This window comes from Equus quagga, chromosome 13 (genome assembly GCF_021613505.1).
Source record: "Equus quagga isolate Etosha38 chromosome 13, UCLA_HA_Equagga_1.0, whole genome shotgun sequence".
Lineage (NCBI taxonomy): Eukaryota > Metazoa > Chordata > Mammalia > Perissodactyla > Equidae > Equus > Equus quagga.
In genome coordinates, this window is record NC_060279.1 from 37,670,913 (window position 1) to 37,697,642 (window position 26,730).

A 26,730-nucleotide genomic window follows, 5' to 3' on the forward strand; every position below is an offset into this window, starting at 1 on the left:
CTGTGAGCTCTAGGCCGTGCCATAGAAGCGCCGATAGGCCTCCTGGAAGCCGATGTGGTCAGCCAGCTCGTCACAGTCTGGGTTGAGCTCACACACCTCCCTCCTGGGCTCCAGAGGGTCTGGGTAGGGGGCTGGGGCTCTGAGAGCCCAAGAGAGTGGTATCAGCCTCCATGCAAAATGCCCACCCTCTCCTCCCACTGCACATGGGGCTCCTGAGTCCTCGGCATGGGGGACCACCCTGTCCTCCCGCAGCAGCCCAGCGAGGCCACTCCTCCCAGCCCATTCTGGAGATGCAGAGTCCTGGCCCAGCGCCTCCCTCTCTCACCCCAGCCAATGATCCAGGTAGCGCCTGAATCTCTTCACCACCTCACTGCCCTCTTGCTTGGACACGAAGGCTGTGGAGCAGAGGGGCAGGGATCAGCTGGCTCAATAATGGTCTCATTGTTACTAATGTTCAAGAGCAGTGAGGCGCAGGCTCTGAGTTTGGGGAGACAAGGTGGGGAGCAGCCTGGCCTTCCTGACAGTCAGACAGGAGCTCATGGGGGTGGGGGGTGGGGGTTGGGACTGAGGAGACCAGGGTGAGAGGGGGTGCTGGGCAGCACCACTGGGAGATGTGGCACACAGCCCCGATTAGGCCCCGCGACCTACCTGCACCTCTGCCAGACTCTGCACGGCTGGGCTTTGCATCTGCAAAGGAAAGGAGCCTGGTTCACTCTGCTCATCCCTAGGGCCCTCCCTCTCCTCCCCTGCCTCTCTAGCAGCTTGCTCTTCCCTCCTCTCCCTCCACAAGGACAGAACTGGGGGCAAATGGATTGAGCCTGCAGCAGGGTGGTTAGACTCCCAAAGGGACTGCCAGTGGAAGGGGTGAGGAGAGGTAAGGCCATGGCGCTTTCCCCTCGCAGCTCCCACTGGCTGGGGTGGACTTGGGGGCACTCACCTGCCCAGCCAGCAAGGCAGAGTGTGGCCAGGGCCAGTAGGGCGAGGAGCGGGAGAGGCCGCATGGTGTGTTGGTGCTGCTGTTCGGGACTCAGCTGGGCTGCCTCTCCCAGTCTCCAGCACCATTTATACTCTCTGGGCTGTGCCTGTGAGACAAAGGAGGGGGCGCCTGACCACAGTATGGGCTGGTCACGGGAGAATCTGCCAGGGCTATTTGGGGGTCATCCGGCTCTGTAGGCCAAACCCCAAAGGATGTTGTGGTTGGAGGTGCGGCTGCCAGGCAGGCCCCTGGGAGTGATGGAGGAGGGGCTGAGACTGCCAGGCTCTGGACATGGCCGCCGTGCCGTCCCCAAGGAGGCCGCCCCAGGTCCCCCAGCCCCTACTCACTCTTCCATGGAGACCCAGCCCCAGCCTCAGTTTGGGCACCAGCTGGACAGGCCAGGAGGGAAAGGAGGGCCTAGACAGAAAGGGGGGCCCAGAGATCTAAAATAGATTCGAGCAGAGCTGCACTATAGCTCTCTCAGACTGTGATTTCCACTGTCAGCCCAGCAGGCAGGAGCCAAACCCCAGGAAGGGAGTGCCTGGCGATGCCCTCATTCACCCTGCCGGGGCCCTGCCCCAGCCAGACGTCAATGGCAGGCCTGGTGTGGGGGCAGCACAGGGCCAAGAGCCAAAAGCCCACAGAGGTGGGGCCAGATGTGAGACAAGGACAGCCACACTGTCTGGGGCAGGCCAGGTGGGCGCTGAGGTGGGGACTTCCTTCCCTGTGCCCCTTGCAGGTGGCAGAGGCGGGGCCTGTGAGGAACAGGGAGCTGGGGAGCACCTCTGGGCTCCTGACGCTCTGATTCTCTTCCTGCCCTCGCAGCCTCCCCAGTGTCAACAACCTTGGGACCTGTCCTCCAAGTGACAGAACATCCAGCCTGAAAAACCCCATCCCACACCCGAGAGCCACTTCTGCTCAGCCTGGAGAGGAGGAGGGAGGGTGTCCTGGCACCTGCCCCTGTCTGACCTGCGTCCTCACTCACCACCCTCTCACCTGGTGGAGACCTGACAAACAGAGAGCCCTCGCTGCCCACCCCATGGCCTGCAGCTGGGCAGAGGGGGTCGGATGCTTGCTGCAGCTCCAGGCAGAGAGACCGAGCCCGGGGGCTCAATGCAGGGGAGAGGGAGCTGGTGAGCAGGGGCCACCTGATCCCATCCTGAGTATTCTCAGTGCTCCTGGACAGACCCAACCAAGCCTCTGCCAACAGAGTCAGGGTGAGGTCCTCACCAGGGAAAAAAGTTTTGCCCCCACCCGTACCACCCGCCTTCACCCTCCAGTCTGGAGGAAGCACACATCCTGCCATCGGCTCAGCCCCTCCTGCTGCCCTGCTGGCCCTAGCTGGGGAAGAGTGTGCCGTGAGGAGAAGTGGACCAAGTGTACAGCTCTTTGGAGGGGCCACCTGCCATGTGTGTGAGCATTCACCACGCGCAAACACTGAGGGAGGCCCACCCTGGAGCCTTTCTCAGAATCAATCCAAACGGCAAGAAAAGGATGGGCTGGGTTACACACAGTGACACCCCCCCGGCAACTTGTCCTGGCCTCAGGGAACCCAGGGGACCTGGTTTCTGTGACAAGGGGCTTTGCTGTCCTTCTGCACATGATGGTCAGATACACCCCCCACCAACCCACCCCAGCCTGGAGGCTCTCAGAGCTCTGCAACCGAGGCCTCGGCTGGAGCCAGCACTCTGAGCCCAGGAGGGGGTCTTGGCCCAGCAGAGGCCTGGGAGAGGCTTAGGCGGAGGAAGCATCCTCACAGATTACAGTGTAGTGGAGGAAGTTTATTTACAGATGTGGGGAGAACATGGCAAGGCCCTCGGGCTGGCCAGCAAGGGGGCAATCAGTGGAGATTGAAAACAGATTCCCAAAGCTAGGTCCCAGGGAGGGCTCAGGAACGGCCAGGAACCAGCAGAGTGGGGCAAGGGGAGAGAAAGAGAGAGAGTGGCAGGGAGAGAGAGTATGAGAGTGTGTATGTGTGCTGGGAGACGGGGGTTGGCCCAACCCAAGATGAGAGAAAGCATGCTCCCTGATTGCCAGGGTGGGAGCTGGCCAAGAATCCTCAAGTTAGAAGAAAACATGGAGAAATCTGAAGGTAGTGTGTGTGCATGACCTCAAGGGAGCCCCAAAGGCACGGTGGCAGGGGCGACTGCTCAGGCCTCATCCTCCAGCAAATTCCATCACTGCTTAGGGACTGGGCACCATTTCAGCTGTTCTCAGAGGCAGCTTGCCCAAGCCCAGCATGCTGGGCCACAGGTCCTCGACCTTGACTGCCCTCTGCTCCCAGGCCTGGCTGTCTCCTCCTCACTCAGGCTCCCTCAGCACGGCCACCAGCTCCTTCTGTTCTCCATGGAGAGCCTGACATCAATGGGAGAGAACAAACTCAGAGATGAGAAAATCCAAACCCTTTCCCTCCACTGTCCTTGACACCAGGCCTGGGTTTCCCCCTGAACAATACAGAAGGGGTCTAGCTCGACACAGGCTCAGCAGGGCGTGTGAGGACAAAGTCATGTTAGGAAGGCTACCCCACTCAGCAGGAGTTTATGGCAGGCTGGGTGCCATGGCCACCAAGGCTGGGCCTCCCCAGGGCACAGCCCATCTTCAATAAGGGCCCCCAAAGTGTTCCCCTGATCCTCTGACCCCACCAGAGATTTCTAGCAGAGAAACTTCCTTGAAATTAAGTGGACTTTCAGCTGGGCTACAGACATGGAAATTGTGGTGAAAAAGAGCTCTCTCAAACTCCCACACGGGGCTCAGCATTGACTACTCAATCCAGCTGACCTCCTTCAAATGACAGTTAGGATCTGTAGCTGCCATGCGTGAGGTGTGGCCATAAGAGCAGGGGGCTTCATCCCTCTCTTAAAATAGAAGCAGTGAATGTCAGGGTGGCAAGGCCCTGGGGATCATTATTTGGCCAATTGGGAAGCTAGGGCCCAGACACGGGAGAGACCCACAGCTGCATGGTGATGGAGTGGCAATGGCAGAGCAGTACCTTGCCTGAGGACTCAGCAGGGTGGCCCCAAGAGTGCCCAAGACACAACTCTGAGCTGGCCCACGAGACAGCATGAGGCTGAGGACCTGGTCATGACCACATGATGCTGCTGCTCGGTCCCCCGGGCCAGTCTGTTATCTGGGGAGGCTGGAGGGAGTGAGGACAAGAGGGAGCGGAGTAAGCCACCAGGCTTTCTCCTGCTGCTGGCTCTCCGAGGCTCGGGGCCTTGCTGAGGCCAGGGCCAGGCCTTCACACTGCAGCTGACTGGTCTTGGGAAGAGAAGACCAGGGGGGCCTGGGAACCTGGATTTAGGGACCTGTTCCCCTTAGGAACAGGAGGGTCTGCCCCAGGAAGGGGGATGTCAAGTGGCTCTAAGTAGACATAAGTTGGACATCTGAATGATGGAGAGAAGCCGACGGGTGCCACCACTCAAGCCCCACTAGAAACTGTCTTTGGGAACCACATTTTGAGCCAGGAAGAAAAATCCATCTCATCACTTTGCAGCCAGACTTGCCAGGGTGTCATCCAGCCTGATCACCCTCTTCGCCCTTATTCACCAACTTGGCCCCAAACGACTTTGGGCCACTTTCAAAATTAAGTTCACCTTCAAAGGACACAGATTTGTTGCATGGAGGGTATGTTTTAGATGTGCTGAAGGCTCTAGAAGTCATTCTAATGTACAGATTTTAAAGATACTGGGCAGTGGTCACATGGAGTAGAGCCACCATGGCTACAGAGGCTTAACCATGACTGACACGAGTCAAAGAGGAGGAGCTGTCCCCTTAGGCAAGTCACTTGCCCTCTCTGGACCTGTTTTCTCCTCTGCTACAGCAGGCGAACACACGCCTGAGGGCAGGGCTGGGACACTCACCTGCCAGGCCTGCTGCCGGGCCTGGCCCTGCAGCTGCAGCTCCTCCACCTGCCTGCGCCCAGCCAGGACGGCATCTGCCAGCTGTCTGTTCTCGGCTTCCTGTTTCTGCACCCGGCGCTGCAGGGCGTCCCGTTGCTGCAGGAAGTAGGGCACCATGGTGCGCTGCAGGTCCTTCTCTGGGATCCCGCTAGGGCGCCTGGAGGGCAGGACGGGGCACAGGGGGTGGGGAAGGAGGGGACATGTGTGGAGTGAGGGTTCCACTTACAAACCCAATCAGGGAATTCCCACCTCCACTCTCAAGCTGGGCTGGCTTTCAAGGCCTCTCCTACGGTCCCTCTCACCCCCCAAGACCCAGTCACATGGCTCCTGCTCCTGATGGGAATGTTAACCTCCTGTCCCTTAGCTTCAGTGCTCAGGAATCCACCTCTCTTCTCTCACCCCACCCAAATCTTAGCCTTCTCCACTATCCCTCCCATTCTCCTCCTCTCGTCCACATACACTTCCCCCATCTCTAACACTTCAAGGCTAGAGGTGACTTTTCAGCCCCTGCCTCTGTCCTTGTGATGATGTGCCCTGCTGGTGCATCCACTCCATCAGACTGTGAGCTGGAGAGGCGCAGGGAGGGTGGCAGCAGGATGAGCCCTCCCGGATGGAGTGGCTGCCTGAGAGCGGGCTCAGACCCAGAGAGGCCACAGTAAGTGTTGGCTAATGTGCCAGGGTAAGGAAAGATAGGAGAGGCAAGATTATGGGGGGTTTCTGAATGCCCAGAGTGAGGAGATAGGTCAGTTCTGACGGGCAGTGGGGCGGAAGCCACTATAGGTTCTCTAAAGAATTCTTTTTCAGTGATAAGACTTAATTCTCTTAAGTATTAAGGTCACAAAGCATAAAAAAATTGGAAGGCACAAAAAAGATTATTTACTCCCTCTGGCCTAGGATCCTGTTCAGGCGGGGGAGAGTGGTAGGAGGCAGGAGCTCAGGCCCACTCCTCGCCCCAGGGCCCCCTTCTCCGTCCTGTACAGGACACACCAGGCAGCAGTGCTGCCACTGAAATGTCAGCTCCAAGAGAGCAGGTCTTTTGTGTCTTGATCACTGCTGAATCTCTGGCATCTAACACAGTATTGGGCCTATAATAGGTGCTCCCTAAATATTTGTTGAACAAACAAATGAATAAAACCCAGATGCCTAGACCAGCCTAACCGACACAAGATTCCAAACCTGCCATTCTGCCTCTTCCCGCTCCCTCTACCCTTGCTCTCACATGCGAGAGGGTCCTGAAATGAGCTCCTCAGGGAAGGTTTCCCTCAGTCTCCTTCAAACCCCTGGACAACTTCCATTTGCCCCGGGGTGCTCCTCCCCAAGAGGGACTATGGTTTTACTGTTTTGGGTTACTGCTTGGTGCTTGTCCTCTCCACCTGTCCCTGTCATAGGGTCCTCCCTTAGGTGCCGCGAGCCCAGAGTCTCATGCATATGGGTCCATCTTTCCCCCTGAGCCCTCCCATGGGCTGGGGGGCATCACCCCCTTCTCACCAGGCCGGCTCCTTGCGGTCTTTGCCTTCTTCCACAATTGTATCCAAGGCATTCAAGACAGCTTCCAGGTTCCCTTCTGCTTTGATTTCAGAGATTTCTTCCTGAAGAGAAAGGAGGAAAGGGCTATAAGGATTCTAGACAAGCCCATAGTGGAAATATGCTACACTGTTACCAGCACTTAGTAAGATTTTGGCTAACTTCTGTTCTGTGTCTTTATACAAACATTCCAGGGGCCAGACTGGTTAAGTTTGCACGCTCCGCTTCAGCAGCCTGGGGTTTTGCTGGTTCGAATCCTGGGCGCAGACATAGCACCACTCATCAAGCCACGCTGAGGCGGCATCCCACATGCCACAACTAGAAGGACCCACAACTAGAAATACACAACTATGTACCGAGGTGCTTTGGGGAGAAAAAGAAAAAATAAAATCTTAAAAAAAAATTCCAACTTTTCCATAAGATGTGATTTTTATAATTAAAAGGATAAAGTATAAAATAGAAAATAGTGGAGCCTGTGGCAAGCCTCTCGTCCTGCCATCATCTCTGAAAGCAGCAGCCCTTGCTGTTCTCCCCGCACCCAGTGTGCCCTTTGCTGATACCACTCATACACGCTGATGCTTAGCGGGCCCATCCTGGGTGTAACAGCATCCAAATGCAACTCTCTGGAGAAATTGCAGTTATTTAAAGACATGAATGGAATCCTGTCCTTTCCTGTATTCCCTGTAGTATGCAGTTCCACTGAATTCAACAGTGTGTTCAATGCCTACTCTGCGCCAGGCACTGCACCAGGCGCTGGAGATACAAAGAGAAGTAAGACCCAGGCCTGCCCTCACTGAGCTCACAAGGTCTGGCGAGGCAGACGACATACAAACACACAATTCTAGTCCAGGTCGACGAGAGAAGGGACATTTAGGATACCCACGTCATTTGGAGGGAAGGGATAATTGCCACTGCAGCCTGCTGGGCACAGAGGACAGTTCTGGGGACTGAGGATAGAGAATGGCAGAGAATAGGGTCCCTGCCTTCAGGGGGCTGACAATCTGGAGGCAGGACCCAAGCCAGGACCTGCTGGGCTTCTTGCCACTCACGCGGATAGATGTCTGCAGCTGAGTTATAAACTTGTCATAGATTCGCTGTGTCATCTCAGGCTGCAACTGGTAGAAGCGCTTGTAACAGTCAGTGAATCTCTGGTAGCTGGCAGGAAGGAGAGAAGGCAAAGGTGAGGAGGGTCAACCAGTCATCAGCTCTTGCCTGGGCACCCACTGCCTCTCATCACAGGGCTCTGAGCCTTGTCTGCTTTGTGGCGCTGGCTAAAGGCAGTGAACGCAAATGTCTCATCTGCAGCTCCAGTTACTAAGGACAGCTCAACCCCACCAGTCCCCACCAGTCTCTCAATTCCTCTCAGCAGAGCACCAGTTGAGCACAGGTGTTTCTCCCTTAAAGAGGAAGTGTTCTGCCACAGTTCTTAAATTTTACCGAGCATCAAATCACAGAAGGGCTTGTAAAACCGAGATCGCTGCCAATCCCACAGTTTCTAACAAGCTCCCAGTGATGCTGACGCTGCTGGTCTGGGCACCACACTTTGAGAACTTCTGGTCATTCCAGTCCCTTTGCAGGGCTGGATTAGGACAGGGCACGTGACCTCTGGGAGAGGTTTCCTTCCTCCTAAAAAAGGGCCACACAGGAAAGAACTGATGCCCTTTCTGTAGAATATGACCATATCCAGGTGATGCCTCAGGCTCACAGGAACTGTGGGGGCCCTGGCATCTTGAGGGCAGAGTTTATACCCTAAGGAGGCACAGCAGAAAGATGGAAAGAACCGGGGTCTCTGAAGACAATGTTAAGCTGCTGAAAATACCAACCTGAAGCCACCCTACTCTGGGGCTTCTTGTTATTGAGGTAATGGATTTTTCTTATTGTTCAAGCCATTTAAAATCAGGTCTCTGTCACTGGCAGCTGAGAGCACCTCACTGATACATCCCTTGTAGCTGGAAAGATCAAGGGGTACCCAGTAACTCCCAAAGCCTTGTTCCTCTTGGACAAAGAAACTCAAATAAGCTAAATGAACTCTTTTGACTGTTTCCTCTCCCTCCTCCTTGTTTTCTTGCCTGTCTCTCTGCCTGCTCTCTCAGGCCCTTCCCCTTCCACAAATATTCACTGAGTGCCTGCTTGTGCTGGTCGCCCACCACGTGCTGGACGTTCCACGGGAATGAGAGTGTCACGCCCTCCTGGAGCTTCCAGTAAAGGGATGGCAGCGAACACAGAAACTCACAGGTGAATGTGGTGATGACCATTTGTGGAGAGTGCTCTGAAGGAAAGAGCTGGGCTTATGGGCCTGAGAGTGCATCAAGGAGATCATCTTTAGGTTGCAGTGGGGGGCATCAGCATAGGCCTCGGTGATGTTCAAGTGACCTGCAGAAAGTGTCTGAGCCAAGGAGGAGTCCTCAAATACACGAAAGCTCATGTTTACGCTTCATCATGGGTGCGGATGCTCCTCAGCTGGGTGGGTCAGGCGGGTGGGCCACTGGACAGAGGAGCGGATACCTGGAACCCAATGCATAGCCCTCACCCCCACCGAGGAAATCCACCCTGGGTCCCCCCTTTCTCATGGCTCTCTAGGCTTCCTCCCTAATTCCTACCCCCAATGTTTTTTAAAACAGGTGAAGAAAAGAGCAGTGGTGTGCTGGAGCCAGCTCACAGAAGCTTGCAAAGCACAACTGTTAAATTTTCAGGAAATCTGTGAGCCAGTTGTTAAATACAGCCATTATTGAAAATTAAATTATATAAACTTAAAATTAAACTATATTAAAAACAAAGGCACTAACTACTCAAAACATATGACTTCCTAATCATTCTACCACATTTTACTCTGCTCCTGAGGTCGTTTATATCTATTTTCTCTATCTGTGGAAATATACATAAAGGCGTGCTGCTCATTTTGTCTCAACTCTGTATTTAGTGACATTCTGTTGGTGAGCTTAGGAGTATTTACACCTTGGAAATTGGCAAACACCATAAAGCAGGGGTGTTTTATCTTTGGAGAACCACGGTAAGCATCACCAGCACACCTCTGGGTAAGGGTGACAGTCTCTCCCCGTGGTGCACATTTGATATTAGTACCCCTGGGAGGCTAAACCTAAGTACCAAAAGGACAATACAAAGAACACATGATGGGCATCCTTTCAACCCTCAGCAGAGCCCCAGACATCTTATTGCTTTGCTGCTGGCCCCACTAGCCACGCAGTCTGTGGCTACATGGAGGAATGTGGAGGGACACATGACACCTGACCAAGCGGGGCTGGAACTGAAACCAGGCAATTGTGGCTTAAAACGGGTTTGGCTCGGACACAGGAGATCCTGTTTCTCCTCCCAGCCCATTCAACGGGCAGAGGGTGTGAGCTGTGCGCATCTCTCCTCAGTTCAGGCAGCTGGCAGTGGAGAGGGCCCAGGGCAGGGCAGAGGCCAATTCTGCCCACCAGTGCTGCTCACGAACTCTTCTGGTGCCCCCTTCGGGGTCTGAGAAGTCAATAAAAGTGAAGGATTCCAGAAATATGTACATTCATACAAATACACAAGATGGGGAAATATGCTGCGAGGACAAGGCAGGCAGGCAGCCAGATTGGGTGTCAATGTCAGTGAGGACAGGAGGAAAGTGATTCCTTTTTTTTCTCCCCCGTTTTATTGAGATATAATTGACAGACAGTGCTGTATAAGTTTAAGGTGTACAGCATAATGATTCAACTGACATATATCGTGAAATGATTACCACAATAAGTTAACATCCATTGTCTCATATAGATACAAAAAAAAAGATAAGAAATTTTTTCTCCTTGTAAGGAGAACTTTTAAGATCTACTCTCTTAACAGCTTTCAAAGAAGCCTTACAGCAGTGTTAACTATAGTCATCATGTTGTACATTACATCCTTAGTACTTATCTTATAACTGGAAGTTTGTACCTTTTGCCTGCCTTCATCCAATTCCCCTCCCCTGCACCCCCTGGTAATTCCCCTCTTGAGAGCCAATGCAGACTTGGGAACGGTTTGAATGCCTGTGTGGATTTCGTGAAAAAATACACTCAGGGAGAAGCTGGAAAAGTGATGCATTTTAGAAAACACTCATGGACATCCCCCCCGACCCCCCACCCCCAACTGTTGAATTGTATCTTCTCATGTAAACTGTAATATCCTCATGGATAGGGACGCTGTCTGCAATGTTGCTGGGAGCTCCAGGGAGCTCAGAACAGTGTTAGGTGCACAGCAGCACACAAGACATGCTGCAGCCCAGGCGACTGGGGTGGAGTTGAGGCCTGGGCTGCCTGGCCCCAGGCCTGCCCCACTCCCAGCCACCTCCCCTACCCTGAACAGGGTACCAGGGCCTGGGCCACTTGGGCAGAGGAGTCCTCCCCCAAAAGCATGCCCAATGACCTGTCTGTCAAGCTCCGCTTTGCCCTCTGCTAGAATGGTCTCCTGGCCTTGGCCTTCTAAGGGGACACCCAGCTATGTGCTGGGTAAGTGCACTGGCTCTGAGGACAGACTGCCTGTCCTTTTGCCTGGGTTCAAATCCTACCTCTACCACTCATTGGCTGAGTGATCTTAGACAACTTCTTTATGTTTAGAAGCCTCCGTTTCCTTCTCTGTCAAATGGGGATAATAACTGTATCTATAACTTACAAAATTACTGTGAGGATGAAATGAGGTTACATATATAAAGTACTTGGTACAGTGGCTAACACACTGAACTGCTCCATGTTAGCTACAATTATTATTACTGTTCTCAAAAGAACAGTCTCACCGCCCCCTCAAACTGTAGAACAGAGTCAGTAACTTGGCTTTCCAGGGCTGAGAAGTCTCCTCCCCTGCAGAAGGTAAGTGCTTAGTGAATGCATCTTGGTTGCAACTGTATGTGCAGAAACCAACCCAGCTGCAGGAAGAACCCATTCTCCTCTGTGGCCCCACTACAGAGAAAAGACTAACCTGGGGTCTCCCAAAAAGGGCTCCATTTACCATCAATGAAAGTACCGTTAAAAACTGCATTTTCTGAGTTTCAAAACAGAAATGACTCTCTTAACTGATTTTAACCTACTTTTTTCTCTTAAACATTTATTATGAAGTATCTGAGACATCTTCACTGTTTTTGAACTCACTGAAAAAGCACTTCATTTATTGCACTAAAAACTCACTGTAAATTGAGTTCTCACATAAGTTTAACTTAAAAAAAAAATAACTTCAAAGTATTTAAGCCCAGAGTCAATCTCTGGTGGCTTGTCAATGTTCCAGTTTATATATGCAGACAATTTGTGCAGGAATGGAAAGATGAGAGGCACAGACCAGCAGACATGAGCGGTGTACTCGCCCTAACAGAGCCCTGGCTGGCCTTCCTCCTCCATGGTGACCCGCTTGCTGCCTGTTTCACACACTGTCCACCAGAGGGCGGGCGGGAACTGGTGCTTCAGTCCCAATAAAGGAATGGAGGGCAGAGAAGCGTGAGACCAAGACCAACAGAAGCTGGGGATAGAAGTTGGGGATCATTGTGACAGAAATTCATGCTCTCCGCCCCCCACCCACCACCTATACAGCTGCCCCATTTCATTAAGAAATGTTTCTCTGTTTGATATCTGGGTAAACTGGGCTAAGGCTTTAGGACTGAGAAAGGGAGAGGGGAAGAAAACCAAACAGAACTGTTCCTTGATGAAGATAAGAGGTCAGTGATTTATGATGAAGACTGTATTAGAAAGTTATCTTTTGGGGTTGGCCCAGTGGTGTAGTGGTTAAGTTTGCGCTCTCCACTTTGGTGGCCTGGGGTTTGCAGGTTTGTACCCTGGGGGCGGACTTATGCACCACTCATCAAGCCATGCTGTGGTGGCATCCCACATACAAAATAGAGGAAGATTGGCATAGATGTTGGCTCAGCAACAATCTTCCTCAAGCAAGAAGAGGAAGATTGGCAACAGATGTTAGCTCAGAGCCAATCTTCCTCAAAAAAAACCAGTTATCTTAAAAATTCATCTTAATTATGTCTTTAGCTTATTAGGTCTCTTGGGCTAATTTCACCTTTTATTGCTTGAATTCTATGGGAACTGTCAGAAACTTAATAGTGACAATCTGAAATGGGATACTTTTTCTGAAAAAGAAAGACGGAAGGGGCCAGCCCCGTGGCCGAGTGGTTAAGTTAACACACTGCGCTTCGGCGGCCCAGGGTTTCGCCCGTTCAGATCCTGGGCGCAGACATGGCACTGCTCACCAGGCCACGCTGAGGTGGCATCCCACATGCCACAACTAGAAGGCCCAACAACTAAAAATATACAACTATGTACCAGGGGGCTTTGGGGAGAAAAAGGAAAAATAAAATCTTAAAAAATACACAAAACAAGCTCCTCCTTAACAATGGGAAATTTAAAAAGAAAAAAAAAGAAGAAAAAAACTAATGATTTAATAAATATTAGCATGAAGATAAAAAATACCATCAGGATAAGTGTATGAATTTATTCATTTGACAAACACTGAGCACTGACCATGTGCCATGCTGAGCTCAGTAGTACAAACCCTGCCCTCAAAGGGAGTACAGTTTAGAAGGAAAGACAGATCAATCCCTGGGAAAATGGGGATGGATTAGCCTAGGATGGGGGGCCTGGCAGGGGACTCAGGGAAGACTCCCTGGAGGAAGCAACATCTGAGACCTAAGAGAGAAGCAGGAGTTGGCCAGAGGACAGGAGAAGGCCCAGGAGGGGCAGCTGAAGAGCAGCGCGTGTGCGGGCCTATGTGGGAAGACGTGACAACAGGAAACGTTGGCTAGCACTGATAGAACCAGGCTCAAGCACTCTCCATGGAGTAACTCACTTAATCCTCACCATAACTCTATGAGGGAAGTTCTAGTATCATCATCCCCATTTTTCAGATGAGGAATCTGAGGCAGAGAACAGTTTGTCCAAGGTCACACAGCTGGGACATGGTGGAGCCATGTGGCTCTGAAGCAGGTGTCCTTGGCCTCCACGACACACAGCCTGCAGTCTGGTGGGGCAGGCAGGGAAGGGTCAGACACACGGAGTCTGGACTGTATCACAACAGGAGGAGCTAGAAAAGGGTTTTAAACAGGGATGGGACAGGATCAGATGTGCACTTAGGAAGCTCCCCTAGGCTGCTGTGTGAGGGCGGACTCAGGAGGCACAGCTGAGATGACGGCAGACTCAAGCAAGGCAGACATGGTGGGGACAGAGGGAGGAGGACGGTCTGGAAACAGATGAAGAAAAGAGAATCAGCACGATGGGGCTGAAGCCGCACACCACAGTCTGAGAGTCATCCCACACTTCAGAAACAAGTCACTACCAGTAGCAGGTGTCAGCTGCACATTCAAAGAGGATGAGATATTTCTGAGGCATTTACTTAGTCAGAATATTTTATATATTAAATCACTCACTTTCCTGTGAAGAACTTTCCTACGAACACCAACGGTCTTTGCCACTAGTTTAAAACTACCAGTTCACGTACAAATGCAATTAGCTCTCTTTCCTTGGTTGCTGTCAAATGTAGACTTTAAGTCAATTTACACAAATCATATTCTGCACAGCTCGGCCCAGGCAGGAAGACGGGACCAGGACGGGCATTGGGCCCAGGCCAGCATCTATGGACTGAAAAACTGTCAACAGTCTCTCACTCCCTCAACCCCCCTGGACTGCCACCACATATGGCACAGCTGCTGGGGTGCCGTGGGGAGCTGTGGCAGACAGAGCTTTCATCTGAACAGTACTAACTGGTCTTCAGTTGGGGCCCCACCAACACCACCTCTAACCAACTGCCTCTCTTGGCGGGTCCTGATTTGGTACAAAACACAGGAAAGGGATAGCCTCACCTGCTTGCTTTAGCTAAACAGCAGAATGGTTGTTTCTCAGGAGGCCCAGGAGGCTATGAGGACAGAAAAGAATCCTTCATTTTCAGAGGACAAGGCAGACGTCGCAAATGGTAAGCTCCAACAGGCCCATGTTTCTATGTCCTGAAGCCCAAGAGAGAACAGATTTGGGCATCTTTGTCTCAGCCAATCCGACGAAAGGAAGATGTGCTAACTGAAGACAGCAGGGTGTGGGTCTGTGGGATCTGAGAGCCCAGCGAGGCCAGTCATCTGCCACTTACTCTGGGGTGCGTCACAAACTTGCCCTCCTAGTCAAGCTAATATTTACATGAAAAATACAGTGAGTTGTGGGGAAAATCCATCTCGGATTTAAAATATCCCTTTAAATAACTGACATATGAATAAACTAGCTGTTACTATGTAAAGACTCCTGTCCCTGGCATAAGTACTTGCTCTTTGGGATTGAGGACTTTTAAGCTAATGACTTGGGAAAGGGTGAAGTACTTGCACACATCTTAAAAGTCTGTATTTAGGGGTCAGCCCGTAGCCGAGTGGTTAAGTTGCACGCTCCACTTCAGTGGCCCACGGTTTTGCCAGTTCAGACCCAGGGCACAGATGGCACCGCCTATCAAGCCATGCTGAGGCAGTGTCCCACAGAGCACAACCAGAAGGACCTACAACTAGAATATACAACTATGTACTGCGGGGCTTTGGGGAGGAGGGGGAGGGGAGGAGAGGGGAGGTAGAGGGAGGGGAGGGGAGGGTGAGGGGAAGAAGAAGATTGGCAACAGATGTTAGCTCAGGTGCCAACCTTAAAAAAGTCTGTATGCATATGTGACATTTATCGAGCCCTTTCTATGTGGAAACCAGCTATATATTCCTATTTAACCAAATGAGGGGAAGGAGGTACTAGCAAGGAGAAGCAGTATGTGGAAACAGCAGGTAGCAAGGATGGGGGGACAGTGGCAGTGCTCAACACCGAAGAGCTTATGTGCATATGTGTGTTTGCGCTTGCATGCAAGTGTGCATGTGTTGTACACCCATGGCCCTGACCACACTGGAGAGATAGGGAGGGGCCAAGGAGTGAATGGCCTTGTATGCTGAGCTAAGGAGCTCACATTTGATTCTGGAAGCAACCCTGAGCGAATTAAACATTTTAAGCGGGAGGAGGACATGTTCAAATCTGAGCTGTGGACTGGAGGGAGGGGGCAAGACAGAGGCTGGAGGGTCAGTTTGGAGGCTCGTGCAACAATCCAGTGAGAGACGGTGGCCTGAACTAAAGCACTGGCACAGGGATGGAAAGGAGGAGACTCAGGAAAGAGGCTGGAACCAACTGGGATGGGTGGTTAACTGGAAGTGAGAGGGAAGGAAGGGTCAGTGAGGACTCCTAAATCTCTGGCCTGGAGAATGGGCAGACAGTGGTATCTTCAAGCGAGTTAGGGACCACAGAGGGAGAAGAAATCCTGTTTCTGCCATGCTGAGCTTGATGGTTCTGTGGGACATCAAGTGGAGATTTCTAATGGTAGACTGTTGGAGATAGAGGTCTGAAGCTCAGAAGAGAGATACGGCTTAGGGAATTCTCATTTATTCCAAAACTATTTATTGAGTGTCTTCACCTACATGCCAGGCACTGTGACAAGCAATGAGTAGAGAGTGGTGAACAAGACAGAAAAGATCCTTCCTCAAGGGCCTTATGTTTTATGTTGGAAAGATAGACCACAAATAAGTAAAGAGGCAGACAATAGCTCTATATACTGTGATAAGTGCTATGAAGCAATAAAATAAGATGTTATAAGAAACAATAATCAGAAGAGAAAGGTGGCTTTAGAGAAAGTTAGGGAAGAGATGGAGGAAAACTATTCCTGGTGGAGCAAACATCAAGTGCAAATGTCCTGAGGCAGGAAAACTCCTGACATTCTAGGAAATGAGGTCAGTACAACTGAGTTTGGTTGGAGGGGGGCACAAGAGGCAGGCAGGGGCTAGAGTATGCAGGGCCTTGGAGGCCACGGTAAAGGGCAATGGACAGCCAACAAAGGGCTCTCAGCAGCAGCAAGATATCAAATGGGATGTGACGATTCACTGGGGAGGTGAAGTAAGGAAAGCACAATGGTCACACATTTAAGGGACAAGTGGAGGAAGAGGAGCCCAAGAAGGAGCAGCTGGCGAGGTAAAGGGGCAAAGAATGGTGTCGGAAGCCAAGGGAGAAATTTCAAGGACACAGAAGTGGTTAATAGCATCAAATGCTACAAGGAAAGCAAGTAGGTCAAAGATGAAAAAATATCCACAGTATTTAGCAAGAAAGAGTTATGACCTTGAAAGGAATAGTTTAAAGGAAATGGTGGCAAACGGCCCCAAGCTGAGGAAAAAAACCGGAGATGGGGAACTAGACCCTGGAAATGCAGAAATCTGAAGCCACAGCCTTGGATACAAAGGAAAGGAAATTGATGGGGAGGTGGCTAGGAGGATGCAGGACTGGATATTTCTCAGCCAAATTTACAGATGTAGAAACTCCTGCCTGGTGGCCTCAATTTTCTCTATGAACCAGGTATTGGGGTCATTTTCACTGAGAGGGTATAGGCGGCAGGGAAAGGACCTGAGGGACATGATGAAGATTTAAAATAGCTGCTGTGGAGAAGGGAAAGAGAACTGGCTGGGGGCATGAGGATCATGGGCTCACTGAGGGCCCAGCTGAAGTCCAAGACCATGACTTTGTGGAAGCACATTTCCCACCATGGGTGAGACTCTACAGTGCTGCTCAGCAGGCTGAATGCAGGGGCAGAGGAGTGCAGACAGAATACCGAACTTGGGCTCTTGCCAGTCAGTGGGTTGGAAGAATGAGGGAACAAAGGAGTCGAGAAACAGAAGAGTGGCTGCCTTGCAACTCCAACTGAACTTGTCCAAAGAGATGTCTTGATTTCCAACCCCAGACCTGTTCCTCTCCCCCAACTCTTAGTGGGGAGTGTTTCTTCCTCATCTAAGCAGATGGCACCACCCTCCACCCAACCACCGTCACGAAGAGTCAGCATCTTCCTGGAGTTCCCCTTTGCCTCATCTGCCCCTCCAATCAGCTCACATCTGCGCAGGTTTCTTTTCTGCACAAGGTCTCTCACCTGTACCACTGTGGCCCCTACCGTGCATTTAGCACCCCAGGCACAGGGCTTTGGGTTGACAAGCTTTTCAAGGACAGAAAATGCTTTAGACTTAAAAAAACGGAATGGCTCCAAAAATAAAATCTCAAAATTGAGCCAATAATCGTTATCATAAATAAATATAAAATGTAACATTACGTCAACTAGTCAACTGCAATTTTAATATAATTAAATAAAACATATTTAATGTGGAATGTGGATGCTTTCCCCCTCATAACCTAATTTTTAAATATACCATTATAACATGATATTTTCCCATGAGTCAGTATTATTCAAAATCAAATTTTAAATACCTACATGGTATTTTATTAGATATTGTTGTTATACTCATGTAACCACCATTCTTCAAATCTTGGATACTTTAAGTGGTTTTCAATTATTTTCCACTGAACATTGTGCTATGATGAATATCTTTTGTACATAAACTTTTTAAACTTATTTTAATTTTTTCAATTTTTTTTTTTGCTTTTTCTCCCCAAATCCCCCCCCAGAAGATAGCTGCATGTTTTAGTTGTGGGTCCTTCTAGTTGTGGCATGTGGGACGCCACCTCAGCATGGCCTGATGAGTAGTGCCATGTCTACCCCCAGGATCCGCAGTGGTGAAACCCTGGGACACCGAAGCAGAGCATGCGAACATACCCACTCAGCCATGGGGGCCGGCCCCTAAACTTCTTATTTTAAAATAATTATAGATTTGTATGAAGTTGCAAAGAAATGTACCCTTCTGAATGTTAACACCTTATACAACTATAGTACAATATCAAAAACAAGAAGTTGGCCTTGGTACAATCCATACAGCTCATTTAGATTTCAACAGTTTTACATATATTCATTTGTGCGTGTACATCTTTGTAATTTTATCACGTATGTAACCTTGCATAATCACTACCTCAGTGGAGATACCAGATGCTTTTTAAATACATTCGACATGATGTGGGCTGGGGTCTCAAAAAAAATCAGAGTCTAGAGCCTAGAAAGACCTTAAGACAGCCCTACCAACAATCTATTCTCTGCACAGCAGTCAGAGTACCTTTTAAAGATTAGTCACTGCAGAGACAGCCCTGATGGCCTAGTGGTTAAGGTTCAGCACTTTCACCCCTTTGGCGGCCTGGTTTTACTTCCCAGTCGCGGGACCACACCACCTGCCTGTCATTTGCCGTGCTCTATCGGCAACTCATGTAGAAGAACTAGAACGACTTACAACTAGGACATACAACCATGCACAACCATGCACTGGGACTTTGGGGAGACGAAAAAAAAAAAGAGGAAGATTGGCAACAGATGTTAGCGCAGGGTGAATCCATCCTTGCAAAAAAAAAAAAAAATCAGTCACTGTATTCAGAGCATTACAAATAGTGATTTTTTTTTTTTTAAAGATTTTATTTTTTCCTTTTTCTCCCCAAAGCCCCCCGGTACATAGTTGTATATTCTTCGTTGTGGGTCCTTCTAGTTATGGCATGTGGGACGCTGCCTCAGCGTGGTTTGATGAGCAGTGTCATGTCAGCACCCAGGATTCGAAACACTGGGCCACCTGCAGCGGAGCGTGTGAACTTAACCGCTCGGCCACGGGGCCAGCCCCACAAATAGTGATTTTTAAGCCAATGGACAGTCTCCTAAACTTGCAAAAAAAGGACCAGTCATGACTTAAAAACATCAATGGCTTTCCATTTCTCTTGGAATAATAAACTTCCTTGCATCTAATAAAAATAATAACCCCTGCGTATAAAATGCAACAAAGATTATGAGGAGAAATAGATATAAACAACTGTGACTGGAGATTTTAAAAAGAAATGGATGGCTCAGTCAAGTAGATTTTTTAAATGACCATATAAAAGATTTTAATAATAAAATTTAAAAGCTCAACCTAGTAAATAAGTATAGAATTTTACACCCAAGAAACAGAAATTGCACATTCTTTTTGAGTACACATGGAACATTCACAAAATTGCCCATATACCTGGCTACATAGTGTCAAAAATTCCAAAAAAATCAGCATCATACAGACTGTGTTATCTGACCATAACACAATAAAATTAGAAATCACAACAAAAGGATAACTTTTTAAAAAATTACATGTCTAGAAACCAAATAACATACTACTAAATAATCATTGGGTTAAAGAGGAAATCATAAGGAAAATAACCAAGCACATAAAATTAAATGACTATGTCCATATGTAAAAGAATGAAGCTGGATCCCTTCTCATCCCATATACAAAAATTAACTCAAAATGGATTAAAGACCTAAATGTAAGAGCTAAAACTGTAAAACTCATAGAAGAAAACATAGGCATAAATCTTTATGACCTTGAATTAGACAATGGTTTCTTAGATACGACACTAAAAGCACAAGCAACCAAAGATAAAATTCTTTGCAATTTTTTCTAAATAAATAAATATTAATTAATAAATAATCTAAATTGGACTTCTCAAAATTAGAACTCTTACAAGTTAACAATAAAAACATGAATAATCCAATTAAAAAATGAGCATAGTATTTGAATAGACATTTCTCCAAAGAAGATATACAAATGGTCAATAAGCACATGAAATATGCTCAGCATCATTAGTCATCAGGAAAATGCAAATCCAAGCCACCATGAGATACCACTTCATACCCACTAGGATGGCTATTGGCTAGAATAAAAAAGACAGACAATAAAAAGTGTTGGCAAGGTTGTGAAGAAATCAGAACCCTCATAAACTGCTGGCGGGAATGTAAAATGGTATAGCTGCTTTGGAAAAGAGTTTGGTAATTCCTCAAAAAGTTAAACAGAGTTACTATATGATCCAGCAATTTCACTCCTAGGTATATGCCCAAGAGGACTGAAAAACTTGTTCACAGATATTCATGGCAGCATTATTCATAGTAAACAAAAAAGTGAAAACCACCCCAAATGTCCATCAACTGACGAATGGATAACAAATGTGGTATATCCATACAATGAATATTATTCAGTCATAAAAAGGAGTGAGGTACTGACACATGCTACAACATGGATGAACCCTGAAATCATTATGCTAAGTATAAGAGGCCAGACACATAAGGCCACATATTGTATGGTTCCATTTATGTGAAACGTCCAGAATAGGCAAATCCATAGAAACAGAAAGTAGATTGGTGCTTACTAGGAGCTGGGAGGTGGGTTTGAGGAACGGTAGTGACTGCTAATGAATACACGTTTCTTTCTGGGGTGATGAGAATGTTCTGGGATTAGACTGTGGTAATGGTTTCACTACTTTGTGAATATACTAATTGTATGTTTTAACAGGTGAATGTTATGATATATGAATTATATCTCAATTAAAAAACAAATGCCTATGAAAATCTTAGATACCAGAATTTATAGAACCCAGAAAAAAGCAGTAATTATATGAAAATGTATAGTTTTAAACATACTTTTCAGAAAACAAAAAAGACTGAAAGAGTGAAATGTTCAACTCAAGAATTTGGGAAGAGAGTAATAAACCAAATGTAAAGAAATAAAAAACAAAGAATTAATACAGATAAGGATAGATTCCAAAGATATAGAGACCAACAACAACAGTGCAACACAGAATTTTTTTAAAAAAACCTTATTCTTTAAAAAGATTAATAACATAGAGAGAACTCTGGCTATATAAAGTCCAAAAAAGAGAAACAACACAAAACGGAAAAAGGGGAAATAATAAAAATTTAAATAATTTAAAATATTTTGAAGTTATAAGTTAATAAAATATAACAGATAAAAAAGAAATTTTTGAGGGCACATCTGTAAAATGGCAAATCTGTCACAAGAAGAAATAAAATCTGAACAGACTTGTAACCATTAAAGAAACAGTTATCTACCCAAAAACCTGCAACAAACACTATGGAGACTACTACTACTACAAACACTACTGGCATCATTGCTGTTTAACGTAATACTGGCAGTTCCTCATTAACCCCCAAAAGTTCTAGGCCTAAATGAGCTCTTCCAAACTTTTAAGGAATAGATAATCCCGATCTTATATAAATTGTTCCAGAAGAGGGAGTACTGTCCAACTCTTCTATATGACTAATATATCCTTGATTCTATAGGCAGATAAGGACAGCAAAAGAAAAAAAAATTATAGGCTCATTTCATTTATGAGCATATGAACACAGATCTAACTAAATCTAACTGTACTTTTAAAATGCCTCATAGGGGCCGGCCCTGTGGCCGAGTAGTTAAGTTCATGGGCTCCGCTTCACCGGTGCAGGGTTTTGCGGGTTAGGATCCTGGGCACAGACCTAGCACCACTCACCAAGTCATGCTGAGGCAGCGTCCCACACAGTAGAACCAGAAGGACCTACAACTAGCATACACAACCATGTACTGGGGCCTTTGGGGAGGAGAAGAAGAAGAAGAAGAAAAAAGATGGGCAACAGATGTTAGCTCAGGGCCAATCTTTTTTAAAAAAAATAAAGCATCATAATCAAGTAGATTTATTCTAAAAATGAAAAAATAGTTTACCTTCCATAAAATCTACCAATGTAGACCATCAACATTAATGAACTGAAGAAAAAGGACAAGATCATCCTTATAGGAGAAGAAAACATTTGATGAAATTCAACACCTAATTATGATTTTTTTAAAAACTCTCAGAAAACTAGAAAGAGACAAGGACTTTCTTAACTTGCCAAAGACACGTACCAGAAACCTAGAGTCAACATTATGGAGAGACTTCAGGAAACATTATGGGGAGCTTTAGATGAGGAAAAGGACAAAGATGATTATGTCACTCCTACCGTTTAATACTAGAAGTTCCTGATAACAATACAGATGAATCTCACAAAGGCAAAAGGAAAGCAGAGGAAAAGAAACCAGACATAAAAGATAACACCCTAGTATAAGATTTCATGTAATAAAGTTAAAAAAAAAAAAACAAGCAAAACTAATCTATGGTAACAGAAGTCAGGAAAGTGGTTTCCCTTTCAGCTTAAGGTAAAGATGAGAAGGGGGCATGCAAGCACCTCCTTGAGTTCTGTCTCCTGAGCTGGGTGCTGGTTACACAGGTGTGCTCATTTTGTAAAATGTTATCAAGCTGTACACTTATGACTGGTGCACTTAGAGTGAAGTTATACTTTAAGAAGAGTGGAGCAAGATCGCTAGATACAAAATTATCTTACAAAAATTAATAATTCCTCTAAGCCATCAGTAACTTTTTTTTTTTGAGGAAGATTAGCCCTGAGCTAACATCTACTGCCAATCCTCCTCTTTTTGCTGAGGAAGACAGGCCCTGAGCTAACATCTATACCCATCTTCCTCTACTTTACATGTGGGACGCCTACCACAGCATGGCGTGCCAAGCAGTGCCATGTACACACCCAGGATCCGAACTGGCGAACCCCGGGCCACCAAAGCAGAAGTGTGAACTTAACCACTGTGCCACTGGCCCGGTCCCATCAGTAACTAATTTTAAGTGAAAATGGAAAATAGAACATTCACAATAGTAACAAAACTATAAAGTATTAGGCAGTAACCTAATAAAGAATGTGCGAGTCCTTAAAGAACCTTAAAACTCTACTAAAAGACATAAAAGACAGCCTGACCAAATGGATCGATTATATCATGTTTGTGGCTGGATTGAAGGCATTGTAGAGACAGTCCACTGTAGAGACAGCCAGTTCTCCCCAAAATAACCTATAAATTCAGTACAATCCCAACCGAAATCATAGCTGAATGTTTCAAGAAACCAGAAAAATTCATTCTAAAGTTTACAAGGAAAAATCAAGGTCCTCAAACAGCTGGGCCAATTTTAAAAGGGAAAAGAGGGGGACTCGCTGTGCCAGACTTAAACGTTCCTACAAGGCCTGGTATTAAGAACCTGTATGCACTGGCACAAGGACAGGCAAATAGATCAGTGGGGCAGAAGAGAGACCCAGAGACACAGGAGGTACAGGGACCTGCCATATGATAAAGAGGGCTCCATAAAGCAATGGGGACAAATAAACCATTTAGTTGACAATGATTGGGAAAACTAGAAAAATAAGATTGGCTGAGACCACCAGCTTAAACCTTAATCAAGACATATAGGCTCTATAAACAAGACTCCAAAAGCACAAACCATAAGGTGAAAAAAAATGAATTACATGAAAATTAAGGATCTTAAAAAATAAATTGATTAGATGATAACTTATAGTCATGTATTGACGAGGATTTTGAGAAATGTGTCGTTAAGCAATTCTGTCATTGTGTGAACATCATAGAGTGCACTTACACAAACCTAGATGGTATAGCCTACTGCACACCTAGCCCATATGGCACTAATCTTACGAGACCACCATCGTATATGCAGCCTGTCGTTATACGGCGCGCGACTGCATTATGACTGTTTGAGGGATGCTGAGTCCAGAGGCTAAGAAAAGGAGAGTCAGGAGGATCCACACAGCTTGCGAGGGGGTTCCCTGAGATGACTGCATTTCTCTTTCTGCTTCATCCTCCCGGGTTAAAGTGTACACAACTAAAATTTGTGTTATTTTTTATTTAATTAGATTTCTGTTCCTCAAAGGACATTATAGACAAAGTTAACACCTAACAGACAGAGAAAGATATTTCCTTCCTCAGTCTAAAACTGACAAGGGATTGATTTCTGGAACACACCAAGAACTCCAGGAAATGAGCAGGATAAAAACCCCAATTAAAAAAAAAATGGGTCTGAAAAAAAACGCTGGAGGAAATGAGTAGCCAGTTTACAGAAGAGGAAGCCAAATGACTAATAAGAATATGAGGAAATGCCCAAACCTATGAGGAATCAGGGACACGCAAATTAAAGCAATAATGAGATACCCCTTTCACACCTTCAGAACGGCAAATATTAGAATGGTGGATACTCAAAGACAGGGACAGCTTTTCTGGAAAGCAATCTGACAAAACATAGGTAGGTGCAAACCCCTGGATTCAGCAATCTTTCTCTGTCAGATACCTCAGAAAAATTCTAGCACTAGTCCATGAGGGGATGTACAGGGATATCCACCCTGGCATGATTTGTGGAGGAGGGAGCTGGAGGCAACCAGGTGTCCACGATAGGGAATGAGTAAGTGCTGGACGCATATCACAGAACGACAGGCAGAAATGAAAACCTCTGACCCATATGCATTATAGTACATAGTTACATCTTTTTTTAAAAAAATGGTGTTGAGTGAAGAAAGACATATGTAGCACAACTATTCATATAAACTTAAAACATACACAGATAAAACAACATATTTTACAAAGACAGAAACATATTCATGTCAGTTTCTTGCACTCACACTAACCCAGACTCCTCTCCCCATTGCTCTCCATTCCTTTACCCTGATTTATTTTCCCTCATGGCACCATAATGTCTACTCCACAACAGCAGGGACCTTTGTGTCTTGATCATTGCTGTATCTCCAGCTCCTAGAACAGAGCCTGAAACACTGTAGATGGTGAATAAATATTTGCACATAAATAAATGAATAAATGGAGGACATATAGCCAGCAGAAAGCAGGGCCTAGAGGAGGGGACGGGAGGGCAAGAATGACTTAGGGAAAAATAATCGATTAGTCAAAGGAGGGACCTTGCCTGGACATATAATATGGTGTGTCATAAATGGTCCATAAAAATAATTACGAATTACTTTATCAAGTTCATTACTATGGAAACTAGGCCCTGCATAAGGCTGTCACCTGCCTTTCCAGCCTCCTCTGATTTTACTCTCCCTCTGGTCACTTTATGAAGGCAAGGCCTCTGCCAGTTCCTAGAACAATCTGACCATCTCAGGGCCTTTGCATAAGCTGTCCCCTCTGCCTATAAGCTTTTTCTCTAGTTCTTTAGAGAGTCAGCTCCTTCTCATTCCTCAAGCTTCATCTCAGTGTTCCTCAGAGTGGACTCCCCTAACTCCAGCTAGTGTTTTCCTTTCCCCCATGTTGCTATTACATCACCTGCTCATTATCTTACCAAGCTCTACTATTATTTTGTTTACTGCCTGTATCTACCCATTGAATGTAAGCCCCAAGACAGGGGCCTTGTCTGCTTTACATATCCCCAGTGCCTGGCACAGAGCAGGCACTCAGATATTTGCTGAGGAAATCAATGAATGAAGACATGGATCCTAAGGTCTATGCAGGAAAGGTAAAATACTAAAACCAAGAGGGAAGGAGATTGGGAGAAGATCGGAGTCTCGACGAGGTCAAAGAACAGGGGTCGTGGGGGTAGAGAGAGGTGGACGGAGAACAGGCAGAGGGCAAACCCCCTGAAGCTCTGTTAACAGTGTTTCAGCATTAATGTGCTGGGGTGGTAGGATCATGGGCAAAACTCTTCCTTGAATGGGTCCAATACTGTTACAATATTCTTCGTATAAAATAGAAATCAAGATAGGAAAAGCATTTCTTTCTATGGTAAAACATTTAATCCTCAACGGCCACTCCGTGAAGGCATTATTACGCCCATAGCAGTAACATTCTGATGCTATGTGGCAGGCACCGTTCTGCCACGTGTTAGGATTTGTAGAATTAAGCAGATTCCTAGAAGGGAGGCAAAGTTTCATCATGATGAGATTTTGATAAGCGCCTTCCGTGTACTGACTCAATTCTCAAAACGACCCCTGGAGAAAGGTACTACCGCTACCATTTTGATGGGGGAACCGAGGCACAGCGTGGTTGGGGCTTGCTCACGTTCTGTTGGGCCAGGACTCGAACCCTGATCTAATCACAAAGCCCGCATCTTTCCTCTCGACCAGCTAAAGTTCTGGTCAAAACGAGACGGACTGGAATTAGAAGCAGCCAGGTGGCCATCTCGGCCACACGGTACCTGTGTTGGTAAACATCGCGTGACTTCCCGAGGCTCAGGAATTGACTGTAGCCTGATTCAAGGCTGCCAGGCGGTCAATAACCTTGGAACCCCGAGACCCACGTGACTGGGCTGTTTCGCTGTCCTGCTCTCGCGTGATTTAGACGCTGGCGGGACAAACCTCTCCCCTTTGCCTCTCCTCCGCCTCACCGCCTGAGGTTTGCCCTCAGCCTCACTTCTTCCACCTTACCTCCCGGCGGCGATCAGCTTCTGGAGAAAAGTGTCCACCATCGTGTCGAGAAGCTTCACCCTCGAAATGGTAGTGCCGGGGGGCACAGGTTCCAGGGACAGCCCCTCAGGCCCTTTTTCCTCACAGCCGCTGCCTACATTAACGCCGCTCGCTTCAGCCATGTTGAAGTCGAACCGCCAAATCTAACTGGCCCGGCCGCCCCGCCCACCAAGGCCCACGATTGGCCACTCCCGGCACTGGGCGCCTCCGATTGGAAGCAGCGGAACGTCTATCACCCAGCCGCCGGCGCGGGGAGAGAAGCGGCGCGAGGCAGAGGGCTGTGCAAAGATAAAACCAGCGCTGCAGTACACCTAAGTACTCCCTCGGCAAGCG

General features: G+C 47.6%; 1 protein-coding gene across 2 annotated transcripts; it reads right to left on the minus strand.

Annotated features, from left to right (window-relative positions):
* On the minus strand, positions 1–26,649 carry LOC124250465 (polyamine-modulated factor 1-like). 2 transcript variants are annotated; one of them, XM_046682336.1, is made up of 8 exons: positions 26,359–26,649; positions 7,449–7,554; positions 6,364–6,464; positions 4,837–5,032; positions 938–1,082; positions 649–687; positions 326–395; positions 1–139 (listed from the first exon to the last, which is right to left on the minus strand). In XM_046682336.1, the coding sequence occupies exons 1-8, from the start codon at positions 26,517–26,519 to the stop codon at positions 10–12; spliced, it is 948 nt and encodes a 315-aa protein (XP_046538292.1). In that variant the 5' UTR covers positions 26,520–26,649; the 3' UTR covers positions 1–9. The 2 variants fall into 2 exon arrangements, with proteins under 2 accessions (XP_046538292.1, XP_046538293.1); XM_046682337.1 differs by lacking the exon at positions 26,359–26,649 and adding an exon at positions 26,130–26,301.
* Between the last annotated feature and the right edge of the window lie 81 nt (positions 26,650–26,730).